The sequence below is a fragment of the Branchiostoma floridae genome, chromosome 6 (genome assembly GCF_000003815.2).
Source record: "Branchiostoma floridae strain S238N-H82 chromosome 6, Bfl_VNyyK, whole genome shotgun sequence".
In the NCBI taxonomy this organism is placed as follows: Eukaryota; Metazoa; Chordata; class Leptocardii; order Amphioxiformes; family Branchiostomatidae; genus Branchiostoma; species Branchiostoma floridae.
This window is the reverse complement of record NC_049984.1, coordinates 12,243,109-12,259,680: the sequence shown is the minus strand read 5'-3', so window position 1 is coordinate 12,259,680 and position 16,572 is coordinate 12,243,109. Positions and strand designations below refer to the sequence as shown.

General features: G+C 42.0%; 2 protein-coding genes across 9 annotated transcripts in view; one reads left to right on the top strand and one right to left on the bottom strand.

The window, feature by feature from the left end:
- Positions 1-9,395, bottom strand: part of LOC118417326 (b(0,+)-type amino acid transporter 1-like) — a 33,604-nt gene extending 24,209 nt beyond the window's left edge. The window contains exon 1 of one of the 3 annotated variants that reach the window (XM_035822858.1): positions 9,209-9,395. The gene's annotated coding sequence lies outside the window, so the exon portion shown is untranslated. Of the gene's footprint in view, positions 1-983; positions 1,084-3,994; positions 4,120-9,208 lie in introns of those variants that run through there. The other 2 variants (XM_035822861.1, XM_035822860.1) reach the window with 2 other exon arrangements.
- Positions 9,396-10,563: 1,168 nt separating this feature from the next.
- LOC118417276 (trafficking protein particle complex subunit 8-like) overlaps positions 10,564-16,572 on the top strand; it is a 40,816-nt gene continuing 34,807 nt past the window's right edge. For 3 of the 6 annotated variants that reach the window (XM_035822785.1, XM_035822782.1, XM_035822787.1), the window contains exons 1-4: positions 10,565-11,024; positions 12,152-12,352; positions 12,799-12,888; positions 14,684-14,858. In XM_035822785.1, coding sequence (XP_035678678.1) covers positions 10,868-11,024; positions 12,152-12,352; positions 12,799-12,888; positions 14,684-14,858 — 623 coding nt within the window. In that variant the 5' untranslated portion in view covers positions 10,565-10,867. Of the gene's footprint in view, positions 11,025-12,151; positions 12,353-12,798; positions 12,889-14,683; positions 14,859-16,572 lie in introns of all 6 variants that reach the window. The other 3 variants (XM_035822784.1, XM_035822783.1, XM_035822786.1) reach the window with 2 other exon arrangements.

Here is a 16,572-nt window from a genome sequence, read left to right as displayed (position 1 = left end):
AAAGTTCTAAATGCCAAGAGAGTAACGCGTGGCAGCCTCTGAAGTGGAAAAAACGGCCAGTCGTGATCAAAATCCAGTCAACTGTGCTATGAAGTGCAGGGCGTCAGTATATTCATGGTCGCTGTAGATCACGGCTTCCCACTTCGTCTTAGTCAGCTGGTGACCATAGAGTGGACTCAAGTGGACATATCTTATTCGTTCTTGGAGGGACCCGTCGTCTTTTATGGCTTTCAACAAACCATTACAAGTATAAGGTGAAAGACAATGGGCTGTCATCAAAGAATAGCTGAATGAAATGAGTAATAACATTTGTCTTAGTTTTTTCTACGATTTTGATGTCTAATAAATTTTGAAGCAGGCGGTGACAGGACCCGAACCACCGACAAGGATATAAAGCAACCCTTTCTGTAGCAAGTCGGCTGAATTTTGTATCTGACAAACGCTTGGCTATTATAACAATGACTGAAGTTTGCAAAACTACGACGAATGTGAGACTGTGCCCTAGGCACGCTTCTGCTCTATCAGCCTGGTATCCAGCTGTATTATAGCTCCCGAGTCTCTTCTGTCCTCTGCGCAAATACTTAGTCTCTACCAGACTCCGGATCGCTGGAAAAATCGTAGAAATGGAACAAATCAGAGGAGTAAGCCGGCCAGAGGAATATATCCGGCCAGGGAACAGCACGCGATCGCGAGCTGTTCCTTGGCCGGTTATATTCCTCTCTATTTGTTCCATTTCTACGATTTTCCAGCGATCCGGAGTCTGGTAGAGACTAGCAAATACTAGAGTATTTGCGCAGAGGACAGAAGAGACTCGGGAGCGATAATAGCAGGCTAGGTCTATTGACATTAGGGATAGAGAGTTAAACAGAATTGCATGTGCAATTTACAACCCCGTTTACTCTGATGATGGTAGAACACATCAATGATAACCCTTTCTTGTGGCCTATAATGAGATATCCATGGAGATACAAGTGTTGACTAACCTGTACCACACGCAGCACTTCATGATTAGTACAGCATCACCTAGAAGTGTTAACAGCCGAGATAAGGACACATAAACACGCGGACTCTCCCCGACATATGATCGCCTGCCCGCCTATAAATACACACACCCCTCCCGGAGCGCACTCCGCCCGTTACACGCCCCTGCTGATAATTGCCCCCTATTGCCACGGCGAGGATTTGATGACATGTACACTCGTGCCGTGTTAGGCCACCATCTCTAATCTATCTTTATCCCTGTTTGATAGAGGTTCCGATAGGTCCTCCAACCGGTGTCACACATGGTGCTGAAGACTCTGTCAGAGTATAGACATGACCAGAGATAGAGGGAAAGCCAAGTATCAAAGCTGACGGCGAGGTTAAATTCGCGCATGGTTAATGCCCTGGAATGTTCAAGCAGGCAGTGGATGAACCAACTGCCGACAAGAATTATAAGGCAGCCTTTCCGGTAACGAGACAGATAGATTTTGTGCGATACATATACGAATATGCCAAGAATGCCCTCAGTTTGTGGTCGCACGACAGATATCGCCGACCGGGCCGAACGATTAGGCGTATATGAAATGAAGCATGTATACTTGTGTTGAGGATTGCCATAGCTGATCACAAAGACCATAACCTAGAGTTGACAAGGCTGTGTTTACTGTGTGTGCAGTGCTGTGCACCCTGGATTAACCCCAACATAGTGATACTTCAACTTGGCAACATGATTCTGCCACTATCTCCCAAGAGAATAACGCCAACTACGTACGTTTGTACATATAGGGTATAGTCGAGCGTCCGACATTCGTTTTGAATATGCCTCGAGATCTATAAAGCTAAGAGTCTTTATAAACAAGGTCTCAAAAAAGGCATTCACAAAATGAAGAGAAGAAGCAACTGTGTAAATGACTGGGAGGTGGGGGGGGGGGGGCAAGATCATTGACAGGGAAGACAACAATGGTGGATCAAGGAAGCGGTATGGATAAGGAAGTCTGAACTGATGAAGTGGGACGAGGGGGATACAAACTTATCCACGTTTCGGATTGAGTTCTCGCCTCAAAAGCGCCACCTACATCGGCTACATGTAGCGGTGAGAAGCAGAGCTCCAGTTAGAGGCTCTGGATATCTGATAGGCATAGAAGCAAGTGAGCATTTACTGGATATGTAAAAAGTATCCTATATTCTACCAAGGTTGATGAAAGCTCCTTGATTCTACCAACCTTATGAAATTACTTGCGGCAGTCATTACGGTATAGTTTCAAGTGTTCAGTGCGATAATGATGATACATATGGCCTGGGCACAGTCAAGTGAGTCCGTAGTGGACAACAAGAAAACCTGACATACTACTAGTAGAAACCCCGACAAAACGCCTAGAAATGTCAAAACAATCTGAGCCTAACCTCTGCTTGGTGAGTACGTTATCCATGAACATGCTATCATGGGCGGAATGCACAGAAATCGTCGACAGCGTTTTGCCAAGCGTTCAAAGCGGTTAGTCCAAAGGTTGTAAAGTGATTTCAAACAATGTATGTCGAAAGCAGTTGGCTTGCTACAATCCTATTGGACGTGGACGTGCGATATGTTTCATTGCAAGGGCTTCACATATTCTTTCTACCCGGTCCGGATACATCCATGATCCAACGTGTTAGTTATTTGTAACTAGAATGGCAATTTGCTAATAAATAACAATAAACTCTACATCATCGAAGACATATTTTGTATCACTGAGTAGTAGCACTGATATTGCTGTAAAAAGTTTTAAATACAAACAAACACATACCAAAGTTTAGCCAACCTGAGTATCCAGAGGCCAATCTGAGTTAACGTCTCATGGCGACTTCATTCCCAATGCATCATCACAACTCTCCCCAAAAACATTCCATTACAGGCTTGTTAACGTTGGCAATCAGAAAGTGAGATAGATTCCCGTTAACGTTATGGAGGTCTAAAGGTCAAAGTCGAGCTCACGACTTTGCCGACGATATCACATTAAGCATCATTCATGTCCACAGGCCGTCACAAATACCCATTGTATCAGTACGCTAATCTCCTAAGCCAATTTTATGTAGCCAAGCTTCTGAATCGAGGTCTTATTTCCGACGCTGACCCCCCTCCTAACCCCCAGTAAGACAAACCGACCCTGTTTTGCTCCCACAGATCGAAAGGGAAATGAGTGATTAGACCAAGGCGCATCGACAATACAAAGTGAAAGTCGAGTCTTTCTGAAGTTCAGGGCGGTCTAGTATCTGGGAACTTTGGAAATGAGCGATTGGAGGTATCAAAGGAAGGTTATTAGTTTACTAACTCACTCTCTCTACCCCTCTGTCTCTGTGTATGCGTGTTTGTGTGTATGTGTTTGTGCGTGTGTGTATGTACGTGTTTGTGTGTGTACCTTTCTCTCTCCCTCTATCACGTCGAAATCCTCTTCCCAAGGGATCCATCATTCGCTAATTGTCAAGCCTGAGAACTATCAAGCAACATAATCTTGGGACTTACAGAAGCAACGGCCTCTGCCAACTGAACACAGTTGTCATATGAAAATGACCAAATGTCTATCTTCCCTTTAAGGCAAATTAAAGGCGTATTCGTCCCTGTGAAATAATCCACATGTAAAATTACCCCCCGTACTGTTGTGTGCAATGTTTCTCTCCGCATCCACGGCACCAGTGAACCTTAGCGGCGTACACCGTACACCTCCGGCGGGTCCCCTCCATCTATCTCCCGCCTGTCCCGCGCCTCCCGCCTGACCCACTCCGATACGCCTTCACCGTCCCATGAAATTACCTCGTCTCTACTTAATGAAGGAGGATGCGGGGCTATGGCTCGGGGGAAACAACTGTAGTGTCGGGTGTATGCGTGGAAGAAGTAGTGAGCTACTGTTTTGGACACGTCGAGAGCAAACGTCAGTACATGTACTTGGAATGCGCACTTTGGAAAACCGTTAAATGTGCACCAAGCAAATAAAGAGAAGTAGAATGGGAAAATTCAATGTACGCAAGTACAATCTACCTTAGACCTTGAAACACTTGTGAAGCTTCCTGCCTCAGATACCACAGACGACAGTGGCTGTAAAGTCCAGTCTTTGTGCGGCCTTCTGTTCAATGAAAGTTCCGGTAAGCGAACCGACCGACGTGGTTCCGACAAGAAACGACCTTCGTCATGGGAACGAGACTTTCCCACCACCGAGAAAAAAGGCTTTAAACGAGATCAAAACGGAAAGTCTGTGATGAGGAGTTCCACAGTCTCCACAAACACTGGCCGCCGTGTGGCCCAACGGAAGTTTCTGTTTGATTTGAACTTCACCGGATGTTTTTTTCCGGGGTGGCCATTGTGTTTTGGCGCTTTAATAGCAGACCGCATATGTGATGACCATCGCACGTGAACTGGTAGAACCATTTGTCAAAACGACCTTAGTGTGTTTGACAGTAGGACGGGCTGCAGAATCGATTTGTCATTTTTGCGGCGTGTTCGAAAATGTTTTGTTTCTGTAGGTGAACATTTTGGTGTTCAAGTTTTGGTTGACTAGTCCCGCGTGTAGACCTAACTTTCGCGTCCAGCGTTTTTGCACATGTATTAAGGGTACCAGGCGTTGCAAAATTCCAAATGTTTACTTTTCAAGCATTTTTTTTCTGCTGAAGCGCAGCTTTATACTATGTAACCTGAATGAGCTTTCGTAGAGCTCGCACGGATAACATTATATTGATGATGCTATGTGAATTGAAGAAGCAACGAAACCCCATACTTTAAAACCCAACTTGAAACGCTTGAAAAATGCCTGTACAAAAGTCGCTTTTTACACCTGTTCCTATCGTGATATACAAAAAAGCTTAAGACACCCCAAAAACATGACAAAGCAAATTTATTTTCCCATTGCTGCGTGGTTCTCAAGTATTTTGCATCAATCTTGTGCACCGCTAGCTGAAACCCTCGGCGCCACGGTGCCTTCGCGGTAAGTAAATGCAGCTTTGCGGTTGCGAGATAACACCTACGCACCCCCACCAACACATACGGCACAGACCATCTGCAGTCCGCACACAAGGGGCCAGTAAAGCCGCAATCAAGGCTCCATCACTCCGGCTAGCTGAACCCCAAATGGGAAAATCTAACCTGTGAATTGAATTCTGCTGAGGGCCTTTTTATATTGAGCCCGGGACTTGGTTTATCGTTGTTGCCATGGTGCGATCGTGTTCGAGTGGACGGCTGTTTTCAAACAGTTCCCAGTTCGCTTTTTTAAAAGAGGTCGATGTAGAGTCTGTGCCGCCCTCATGCGGAGATGTAGCAGGTCTCGGTAATTGATAGTACCCCGCGGTCGGTGATTACATCCACCCAAAGGAACAACGATAAGTCATTACTGAGCGATGTAATAGGTGTGCTTAGGACAGAGGAGGAACTCAATCACCGGCCGCCGTAAGAGGATTTAGTAGCTGTCCGTTCGCCGTGATTTGAAGGGTAATAGTGGCGCGATATAGGAAGAGATAGACATAGGCCATGCCTCATTTCATGCTGGAGGAAGTGAAATTTGCGTGTGTGCGTGCGCGCGCGCGTGTGTGTATGCATGTGTGTTTGTTTGTTTGTTTGTGTGTGTGTGTGTGTTTGCGCGCGCGTGTGTGTGCTTACATGTATGTGTATAGTATTTGGATTGATAAGATACGCTCGTGCATGCATCAGGTAATTTGAGTTTTTATCTCCATGAAAAATGGAGATATAGTTTTGGGTGTGTCTGTGTGTCTGTCTGTGTGTCCGGATTTTTGTAGTTAGCATAGCTCTGGATAGTCTGCGTACCATCCTCCGTACTGACCGCTGGCTCACTACTTTCCGTGGTTAGCAAGCGAAAGTAGTGAGCCAGCGGTCACTACGGAGGATGGTACTCAGGCTAAACTCTAGATGGATTACGATGACATTTGGCTTGTGGGTGGGTGTAAGGAAGACAAAGGTCGAGGTCAATTTTGGGCCACCTGGTATGTGACCTTGGTACTGCAGCAGAAATTCATTTTCTGGATCTTTTGAACTGGATGTGCCATGGTCTTGATTTTTGAATGTCAGATACAGTAGCTTGTGACATAAGGGATATGTGGTGTATATTTGGTCCCCATAGCAGGTTGCTCTGGGGCATTTTTGGCAAAATATTCTAAGGAGGATAACTGAAGAAGAGAACAACAAATTTACATGATATGTAGGTAGCTCAGACAGAGATGCACATCATTAAGTGCAAATTATGCAAACCGACACTTAATTTGCATATTTAATGAGGAAAATCTGTATTTGCAGTATTTCCTTTATAGAACTCAAATACATGCAATATATGTAGTTTGTGGCAAGTGGAACATTATCAGGTACCAACTATGCAAATAAGTCCTTAATTTGCATAATCAATGCAAAAGTGCCATAGTTCCTCGATGTGGTAAATGATTGGATAATCAACATAGTGACCAGCGTAGGTTAGATACAGGTGTACAAAACTAAGCATAGATTATGCAAATGTGGAAGTCATTAGCATAATCAGACTACTTCATGAAGATATGAGGTCTCCGAACTCTTATTATTAATCAGCAACGCACGGACGCACACAGGCGGGTCGCACTGGTGGAATTAACACACCTTTTGCCGTAAAGTGTATACAGAGACCATAATTTGATCATGCAAGGAACACCAAGGCGTAAAAGTTTAAGACGTTGATGACTCCTTGGAATTCCTAGTCTCCTAAGAAACTTAATAAGAGAATTGTCTTCGGTCATCTTCTTCGCAGGCTGTTAAGGTTACTAGAATACTGTGATCACACGTTTCATACAGAGATTGTAACTGACAAAGAATAACTATTTCCCTCCTCTCTCCTTCTCTCTCTCTCTCTCTCTCTCCAGCTACATGTATGTAGTGTTTGAGCAATGAACGTCCTTGGTTAGAGTAACCAAGTGATCGTTGGGTAGCGAGAGTCCTATGTTTTGAAGGACAAACATGATCAATGTAGTTCTCAAAAGGTTCTGGGCTTGAATCCCCTGACATGCTCCGACGTTGTGTGGAAGGCATTTTGTCCCTTTACTCAGGTGAAATAAGTACCTAGCTTTGCTTAGGGGTGTTCCTCGTATACTATCCGGAGCATTTAATGGATGTACCATTTTTTAGGAGAGCCAAAGGTCTAGCAAGATAAAGAATGCACTGAAGATATACAGATCTAGGTTGATACTTTGACTTCCACCTTTACTTGTATCAATGCTGGACAAGACATAAGAACATGAAGGGTTAATGAAAAAGATGAACACGACAACACTCATTATTATCATTTGAATACAACGATTCACCAAAATGATTCACCACTACTAAGGAACGGTGTGCTTTTTTCCCCATCGTTCCTTGAAGATATGGGCCCGTTGGGTGCCATATAATGCACTCGTTTCGTTCGATACAACGTAAAACACATTTTTCTGCACCGTTATCCAAGTAATTTAGAACAGGTGTCATTCCATGACCATTAGCGTAATCGACATACCTGTAGTAACCGTTAAATGTAGCGCAGGCAACATTTCATTATACAACGGTTGCCTTTTTTAAGCCAAAGGGAATACCCGTCCAGTTCTACTCACTGTAATACTGCAATAGCCTTCTTTCCCTCAAATATAGGTCACAACCCGTTTCAAAAAATTGACCTACTTGTCCACGGCCTGAGGGAATTAGATAATATATTTTTGCGTTTTTCTTAAGGAGCCCTACTGACATCCTTAAAGAAAGTTGGAAAGAAAATAGTTATTAAATACGTATGATTGGCCACATATACGTATGTCCTTTGTGGATAAACTTGATTACCTACATTTCGAATAAGCCCGGTGTATTGGTTTTGATTGAGCTAAACTGTGCTGTATAGAAAAAAATCGTATATAATCATATGTTCTGGCGGCAGACTCTTCTTTCTTTCAAAACTGCAGCTACGGATAACTTTACCTTACATGTTTTCAACCACATCGTATCTGAATAAAAGGTAGGTTACAATATTCAGTAGTAAAGGAGTCGCAAATGTCGGACAGACTTGCACTGTAAAATGTGATGATTCAGAGGCGACTGCTGGGGTGTAGCAATAACATAAAACATTGCTGTCTTGCACAGAAATTCTATTAACCTTTAAGGAAGATCTGGAAATTACTTCAGAGCGGCGGTTCCAAGACGCAACAGTGCTTGGTTTTGCCTCGGATCAATGGGCACTGCCGCGGTTGAGAAATGACACCATTAAAACTTAACGAGACATGAAATGTCATGGGGAATTCAAGAACATAGATTGTAGGAGAACACACTGCTAGGTGCAGTTGTGGGGTACGCTTTAAATAAAGAAATTACTGTGATCTTTGGTGGGAACGGCGCAGTAAGCGCATAGTGTAGAGAGGAAGAAAATGATAGATTACTACTGAACAAACAGAGAGAATAAGAAGGAAGAGACGAGATGGGAAGCAACCTCAGGGATCTGAAAGGAGAATGGAAGAAATATTGTCTGCAATGGACAGAAAAACACTCGTCCAAACGTCTTGTCTTGAAAGAACATCTTCTATTGCACCAAGCCCCATCGTGAAAAGACAAGAAAGCTTGAATGATAACCCCCCAAAAAGTATGTACATGTTAAATGCAAATGATAATCTAAAAGATTTCCAACGTGAAATGTCAGTAGCAGCCGCGGGCGCTTCACCATTACTCGCTTGGTTCCACCTTCGTGCTAACCACTTATCGATCTCGGACTTCCTCCACCTTTGGTTCTTTTAAAGGTGGGTGGACCCGTGGTTAGAAAATACAGGTGTGATCCGAAAGGTACCACATACTTCGGACCACATACAAGACGTGTCAATGAATATGCAACATTCACAAACTACAGGCTAGTCAATGAAGCGATACATAACGTTACATGTGCACTTGCGTATATACAGGTAGAATAAAGATATACTTCAGTTCAGAAGTAACATTGTACAGTACTTCCAGCCTCTACTGCTTTGAGTTATCATCATAATAGTGACGCGGCAAAGAATTCAAGCATCATCTTCTTGTTGAATACCACAATTCAGCCTTGCATACAATCCTAACCATATCACAGTGTAATAAACCACAGTCAGCTGAGACGTATTCTGGAGTAATGACCAGTACTAGTAATAAACGCACAGCGCTTTCATCTGACCCAGATTTTCAGTTCAAAGAAAGGTGTTCACATTAGACGTAAAGGTTATGGAAAAAAATCTCAATATGTTCTCTTACCTTGGTAGAGCGTTATGTTCAGGACTTGTTTGGTGGATGCTGCAGTGTGCACTACTGGCAAGGCGGCCTTGTGGCGAGGATGAAGGCGCGTGGATGATTATGGTGTGTAGTGGGACGGGAGCTCCACACAAGCGCGCTCCTGTCACCGGTGAAGGATTGCAGCACCGCCCGAATGTAGCTCCCGAATGTGCAGTTGGGCCCGAAAGCTGGACCATACCACTTCTGCCGTATGAGGGGTGTTTCTAAAGTCAGAAACTGGTGGAGCTATCAGAAGTTATATATTTAACAGGTCTGTAACTAACAACATCGACAAACAAAAGTGCTAACATACATTCGCATAATTCCACCAGGTCAAAAAACGCGGTTATAGAGGCCTTCTCAAGATTGTCTTCAACACGTAATATCTGGATTGTATTGCGTTTAGGATATTTAACATTCGGTGTTCAAGACAATTCAAGACCTCTATACTAACATTTTTGAGGTGGCGGTGTTATGGCACCTGGTGGAATTATGATAGTCAATGTTACTAATTTTAAATTATAAAGTGAGCGCAAATGCAAGTCTGTAACTTGCGAGAAGCTTCAGATTATATAACTCAACCTTTCTACAGTTCTAACTTTGTACTTGGCATTAATTGTAACCATTGCGCCATCGAGGATTGGCTACTTCAGTTATCTTACTCTTCTTCAAGCCGCTCATTCAAGTGGAAACCACTTACTAACAGCACACCTACACATACAGTTCAATTACCAGAGCTCACGTCAATAAGGTATTATCGTCACTTTAGACGCAGGTGGCACGCGTATGTGTACGTGCACACAATGCGGAATTTGTTGTTAGATCTTGTTAAATCTCACTGGAGTCGCCCTTATGTTCACAAAAGTATGAGAATAACACGACTCGCCTAATACAGTAGGAACTGACATGCTTGATATTTGACTCGCCGTACAAGTGGAATCCACTCTAAGTAGAACTTGAATGGCAAGATTTAAAAGAAAATACATGATGTTGACCTTCACATGGTATATAGTCTTACAAACTACGGTTATGTTTATTTTTACTCACAGACATCCATACACTATATGGTGACCAGCTCCTCCAGCTGTCCTGCCACTTGCTAAACGTGGATTTAAACGTAATAAAACACGATGTCAAGAAGGTGGAGCGAGGAAAGAGTCTTAATTTGCATCTAAGAAACAAACAAAAAACGTAATGCTTTGTACAGACATATTTTCGTGAGGGTCGAGAATCAATGATTTGGAAATTTCATGCAAAGTAACTGATTTTTGCAACCGCGGCAAGGCATTCCAGGTGTCACTAGATGGCGCTTCAACTGAAACTGAGGGTCAAAGGTTAACTTGACGGGGCACTGCCTTTGGTATTCAAAGGCATTTGCTGCCAAGTTCTTTTAGCGTTTTACATTTTGTGAAACATAAAATCAAATTCTGTCGTGCATTGGAACATTTTTCTGCTATTTTTCGCGTTTCCTTCTGTGACGGGGCGTTGAACATCCCATAATAGTCTTTTCCAACATGGCGGACATCTGTGCAAAATTGGCCCAATTTTCAAGAATGACCTGTCTTCGCGGCGAAATATCGTACTTCTGAAGCTATCTGGATAGATTTTAGCAAACGAAGACAGGTATAGCAGCATCTGACAATGGCTAAGTGTTCTCAGACAGCCCGAGAGTTCATACAGAACGCCTTTGGGCCGGCGGTAGCGGTGCAATGTAGCCCGGATGCCGAGCAGGTTTGCCAAAAGAACAACCTGTCGTTTGTGGAAATGGTCAGGCCTTTCTGCAAACTTACTACGGAAGGTATGTCTACATTTGTCTTAACAGGATATCAATGATTTCATGCCAAGATCATACAAATCAACATCTGATTGGCATTTCACAAGCTCACTGATATTTTTGCATATGATCATAACACTTCGCGGTGACTTCATTCCGAGGTCAGGGTATCTTCATACAGTATCGATCCGGAAAATTATATGAAACCTTGACCCGGTATCTAAGTGAATCCTCCCTGAGAAACTAAAACGTCCATTGAGTTGTATACAAACTACAACGTTGATATGGTTGTGTGTGTGTCACTGTCAACATGATATATGTTTAATCTCCTTTTATTCATGGAGAGGGGTAAAAATGAATTGATTCGGAAGGGATGATAGATGAAAATTCGACTTAAACACTTCATAGCTGTATGGTGATACCGTGTGTTACTAAAATCCTACAGACAAAAGGTTCATTGTTATGTAAGATTGCCATCTTACCCTACGGTTTTAGTATTTGATGATAACATAAAGTGCATTCCCATAGTGTAAAGGGGCGGGGCTCTGGATGAGATTGAGACATCACATACTTACTAACTATTGATGAGTCTTTCCTGACACAAAACTGTATTATGATTTGTTTGACGATTGAAATGTTTCTTCCATTTTCTCTGAACTTACTATCTTTGCTGACCAATGACATGCCATGTCCTTTACATGTTATTTCGGCTTTACATCCAATCCGAGATAGTGTCCCTAACGTAGGTACTCATTTCACTTGTATGGAGTGGGGAAATGGGTGCAATGAAATGTGCCTTTCCCAATGGCACAACAAGGGAAGAAGGACTGCTAAGGATTAGCCTGGAGTCTAGCCTTGTTCGCTTTTGGGTACGTAGCAACCTTTGGGATAGGACTAAAGCGAACAAGGCTGGACTCCAGGCTAAGGCTTAGGTCCCATTTCTGAAACGGGGCCTGGCCGGGATGTTTGCAGAAGTGAAAAATAAAAGAGTTTACCAAGGGAAATACAGAAATTATGCTCCTGACTTGGGAATTGGGACCAAGGCATAACTAGGGATTTGAACTCAGAACATTGACCAGATTCTATATCAATAACAGTAACCACTATACCACCTCATCACCTAATGATACCAATCCATCTATTATTTACAGCCCATGTCCGAGATCCGACCAATCAGGTGCATGTCATCCACAACCTCCGCATCATCATGAGTGAGATGGACACGCAGCAGCCCGTGCCCGCCATGGCCAGGAAAATGCTGAACGACGCGGTGTCCAACACCCAGCCTCAGACTGTGGAGGGCAGCAGGGCAGACTTCATCACTGTGGGAGAATATAACCTGCAACTCAACAGTAGGGACATTATTGTAGCTAGTTTCCATTATTAGTTATAGTACAAGTGCTATTTTTAGTAGTGTGAAGGGTAGGGGCTCGAAGAAGAATGATTTGATTAAAATGGTTATGATAAAATCCCTATGTACAGAAAAAAGTGACCTGGGAAACTGAATATAGAAGTATGGTAGCAAAATCAATAATTACTGTCATAAGTGTCAGGGTATGAATCTTGAGAGATAGAGTTGTTGCCAAATGTTAAGGTTGCACTTTAGCACAAACCCGTATACAAGAAACAATATGATGATATACAAATAGGATGTAATGTTCAGAGCCTAGAAATGCATCTATTCAGTTTTAATATGTTGAGAGTAAAACTATTGCTTCAACAGAAAGATACAAATATAGACTCATAAGCAAAATACCTTGCTACAATATAATGTGGATATGTTTTCTGTTGTCTCCAGGCTCCACCCCTTGGTTTGAAGCGTACAGAGATACGTTCCTCCAGGTGTTACCATTATCTGACCACGAGTACCTGAGACATCTGGTAGCCTGTATCCTTTTTCAAAATTGGAGTACATGTTATACTTATACTAGTTATATATAGTGATGTTGCTGAGTGAGTGAGTGAGTGAGTGAGTGAGTGAGTGAGTGAGTGAGTGAGTGAGTGAGTGAGTGAGTGAGTGAGTGAGTGAGTGAGTGAGTGAGTAAGTGAGTGAAACTTAGTTACTGTAAAACTTACTAAAAGGGGAAATGTGTACGGAAATTGAACTTTGTGATAGGGAGTAAATGGTGTGTTCGCTGTGGTTTTAAGTTGGCGGTTGAAACTAAATTTTACTGTAAACTAAAAGGGGAAGAAAAGTTTGCAGTTTGCACTGTTTTTAAGTTTGTGTTAAAACGTTTCTGCGAAAGTGTCGAACATATAAATACCATGAACATTGATTAATATTGCCCCTTTAAAGCCTTTTGCAGAATTCCAAACAATGGCAAAAAATTAAACTTTCACTGAACCATATACTGGAAGAATATGATATGGCTAGAGCAGTACAGGATGAGACTTGGAATCACTGAAGAAGATTTGTCCAAAATGGCAACCAGTGCAACATTAATTGTCAGGAACTAAGGTACAGTAGAAGCCAGTTAATTGCACACCGGATAATCGCACACTTCTGTTAATTGCACGAAATCGCCAAAGCTTAATAACTTCGCTTTGTTGCACCATTCGGATAGTTGCACGAAATGCACTAGCAAATGGGATGTGCAATTAAGCGGCTTCCACTGTATTGAGTTTAAGGTAGCAATTGTGACATTTAACAAGAAATGAACACTTTTCAAAATCATGTTTTCTCCCCTTATGAAGTTTTCTTTCCTACAAAGTAACTGTTAATAGTACTGGTCCAATCATTCATGACCACTTTGGCTCATTTATTCCCTATAGCAAGTTCTGCACATGTACCAATAATGACATTCTGACTGCATTGGTTACAGCTATGTCATACATGTAGATCCTGTTAGGGACATTTTGGTAATTTCACGAGTCCCCATCAAATGTTCCAGTATATTACCTTAAGGGCAACACCCCTTGTAACGGTCCTAGACTTCTTAACTTGAGACAAATGGACAAACACTTGGTTGGTGCCAGGTTGTCTGGCAAGTTTTGCGGCTTGGAAATGGATTAGTATTGCTTCTCAAGTCCAAGTATGTTGGAAATAAGTTTTGCCTTTGAGCAAAGGCACTACCTGTTTGATGGATGCACTGTGGCAATTTTGATTTACTGTTTGCTGTGATATGTATATCTCTAAAGAAGCAGTACTCTAAGTATGTTCAGTGCTTCAGTTCAGTTTTATTTGGGAATCTTTCAGCTGGTCTCCATTTGTTACTAGTTTTTTAGCCAGACTAAAAAAATGTCCTTGTTCCTTGCTGACATATACAGAACAGACTAATAACACTCAAAAGTTTAAAACTTGAAGCATCGGCACATAAAAATACCGTAAAAGTAATATCAAACCAGTTTTGTTCACATAAGAGCTTCTCTTTCACTGCTTGTGACAGAGAAAACAGACGCTATGTACAGTATTAAGTTAATTGTACCAGGTTAATTTTATTCAATGAGTACAAAGAACAGTAGACATTGGCTAGTGTTACATTCTAAGAACTACGACTGTTTCCAGTTGCGTGCATGTTGGGTGAGTGACAATGGTTGGGATTTGAACTCCCAACCTCTTGGTTCAGAGGCAGGGTCGCTAACCACTGGACTACGCATTCTACCACTAGATAATCCACGCTACTATGCATTCTATGTACATTTCAATCAAAAAGCGGCTTGCACCCTTAACACTCGGCCCCCAGGTGTCTGTGTGGTGTCCTCCAAGCACACGGACCCCATGGCAGAGTTCACCAGACTGAGTCAGCAGCAACATGAGCTGCAGCACACATCCCAGGCCAAGTACCCCAAGTGGTTCACTCCCAACACATACAAGTACTATGTACTACTACATGATGTCGCAGAGGGGGATGATAGCAGGTGGGTTCTTTTTCAACTCATTACTTGCAAGAATTGTAAATATCTGATTGGCAGATCTGGATAAAACGTGTGGTCTTCGTCAATGGATGATCAGAGTTACAATTTCATTTTTGGGCACAGGTTCTATGCCTCCAGGTTGTTGTATAAATAGATTTTGATTATTAACCATTCTTTAACCATCAGGGTCATGTTTGCATAGGTAAACACTTGTTTTACTCTGCAGGAAGTTAAAAAAAATGAGCACTTCCAGGATCAATGTCATTATTTTGTAATTGGCCTTCCATGGACAATGAGATCTGCTATTTCTGATGGAAGTTGAATCATCCTTTTTAATATTTCACCTGATGTGACCCAATGCTGTTGCAGGCAATAGTCTATGCAGGCAATAGTCTATGCAGGAAAAGCCTGCGCATAGTATTTGTAGTTTTCATCACAAATCATATTATTATCTAATAGTACTGGGGTTAAAGGGGAAAAAGAACATCATATCAAATATCAAGCGTAATGAAGAGCCTAGGCTCTCTCTTATTAGATCTATACACCCATCTAGAAGGATATAGCATTCCTATTCTTTCCTGAAAATTAGCTGACAGTTAGAAAGAGCCCAGAAAACTGGCTTAATCTACCTTATTGGAAAGAATGGCGACCTGATAGTCACCTTGACTATATCATTGGCTAATTCTTCACTTCCACTCTGTAATGACTGTACATAATGGGATTGAGTTGATACCATTAGGGGGGATAGGGGGATGTGTGTTTGGAATACAGATTTAGATACTGTAGGGGTTTCGTCACTCACTGTTTACAAAGACTGGGAAAATTGAACTTGGATCTGTGCTAAGTGTGATAAGATGGATATGAAAATGATTTTGTTTAACTGATTTAACATGTTTCCTTTTTGGAATTTGTGAGTTTATCATAATATATAGGCTATATAATAATCTATACCTTTCTAAAGAGGAAAAATAACCAAAGTAACAGAAAAGTGTTTCTGTGCACTTGTTTAAAATTCTGTTTTCTATTTCTATACCATATATTGTGAAAGACCTTGACTTTCTAAAGTTTCTGTATCTTTCTCTGCATCAATATGGATAATGTCCTTTAAAAACCTGACTGGACTACTCATGAGTGGTGGTAGCACTCGTCCCTTTCTGTATTCCTGCAAGTAATTATTCATGAGAGACTTGAATATAGACCTTTCAGGGCTCGAAATACTATTTTCTGCACATTGAAAATTACCTGCACCTGACAAATTTTACCTGCACCACTCTGAATTTAGGAAGTATGGATCATACTAAAATTGTTCTGGCACCATTGCTATTATTTCTTTTTATACTTTTTATAAGTGGTAACAGTCAATGCAGCTAATAACAATCCATATACATGTACATCATAAGACATTTATGTATAAAACCCAGAACATGGACCAGTGCAGGTTAGGTGCAGGTAGACACCAAAAATACCTGCACAGCTCCAATTTTACCTGTAGTAAACTGCATATGCAGGTAGTATTTCGAGCCCTGCCTTTAGCAGCACTCCTAATAACAACCTGAAACTTGTAGTTACTGCTGACGTGCCCATAAGAGAGTATTTCATGGGCTTTTCGTGCAAAGGTTAGCCTTCATGGCTATCATAAGTTGTAGCACGGTGCTGAATGTAATAGGCAGTTTGTCACTTTTTATCCCCCGGCGCATTCTTATTCATTAGAGAGTCA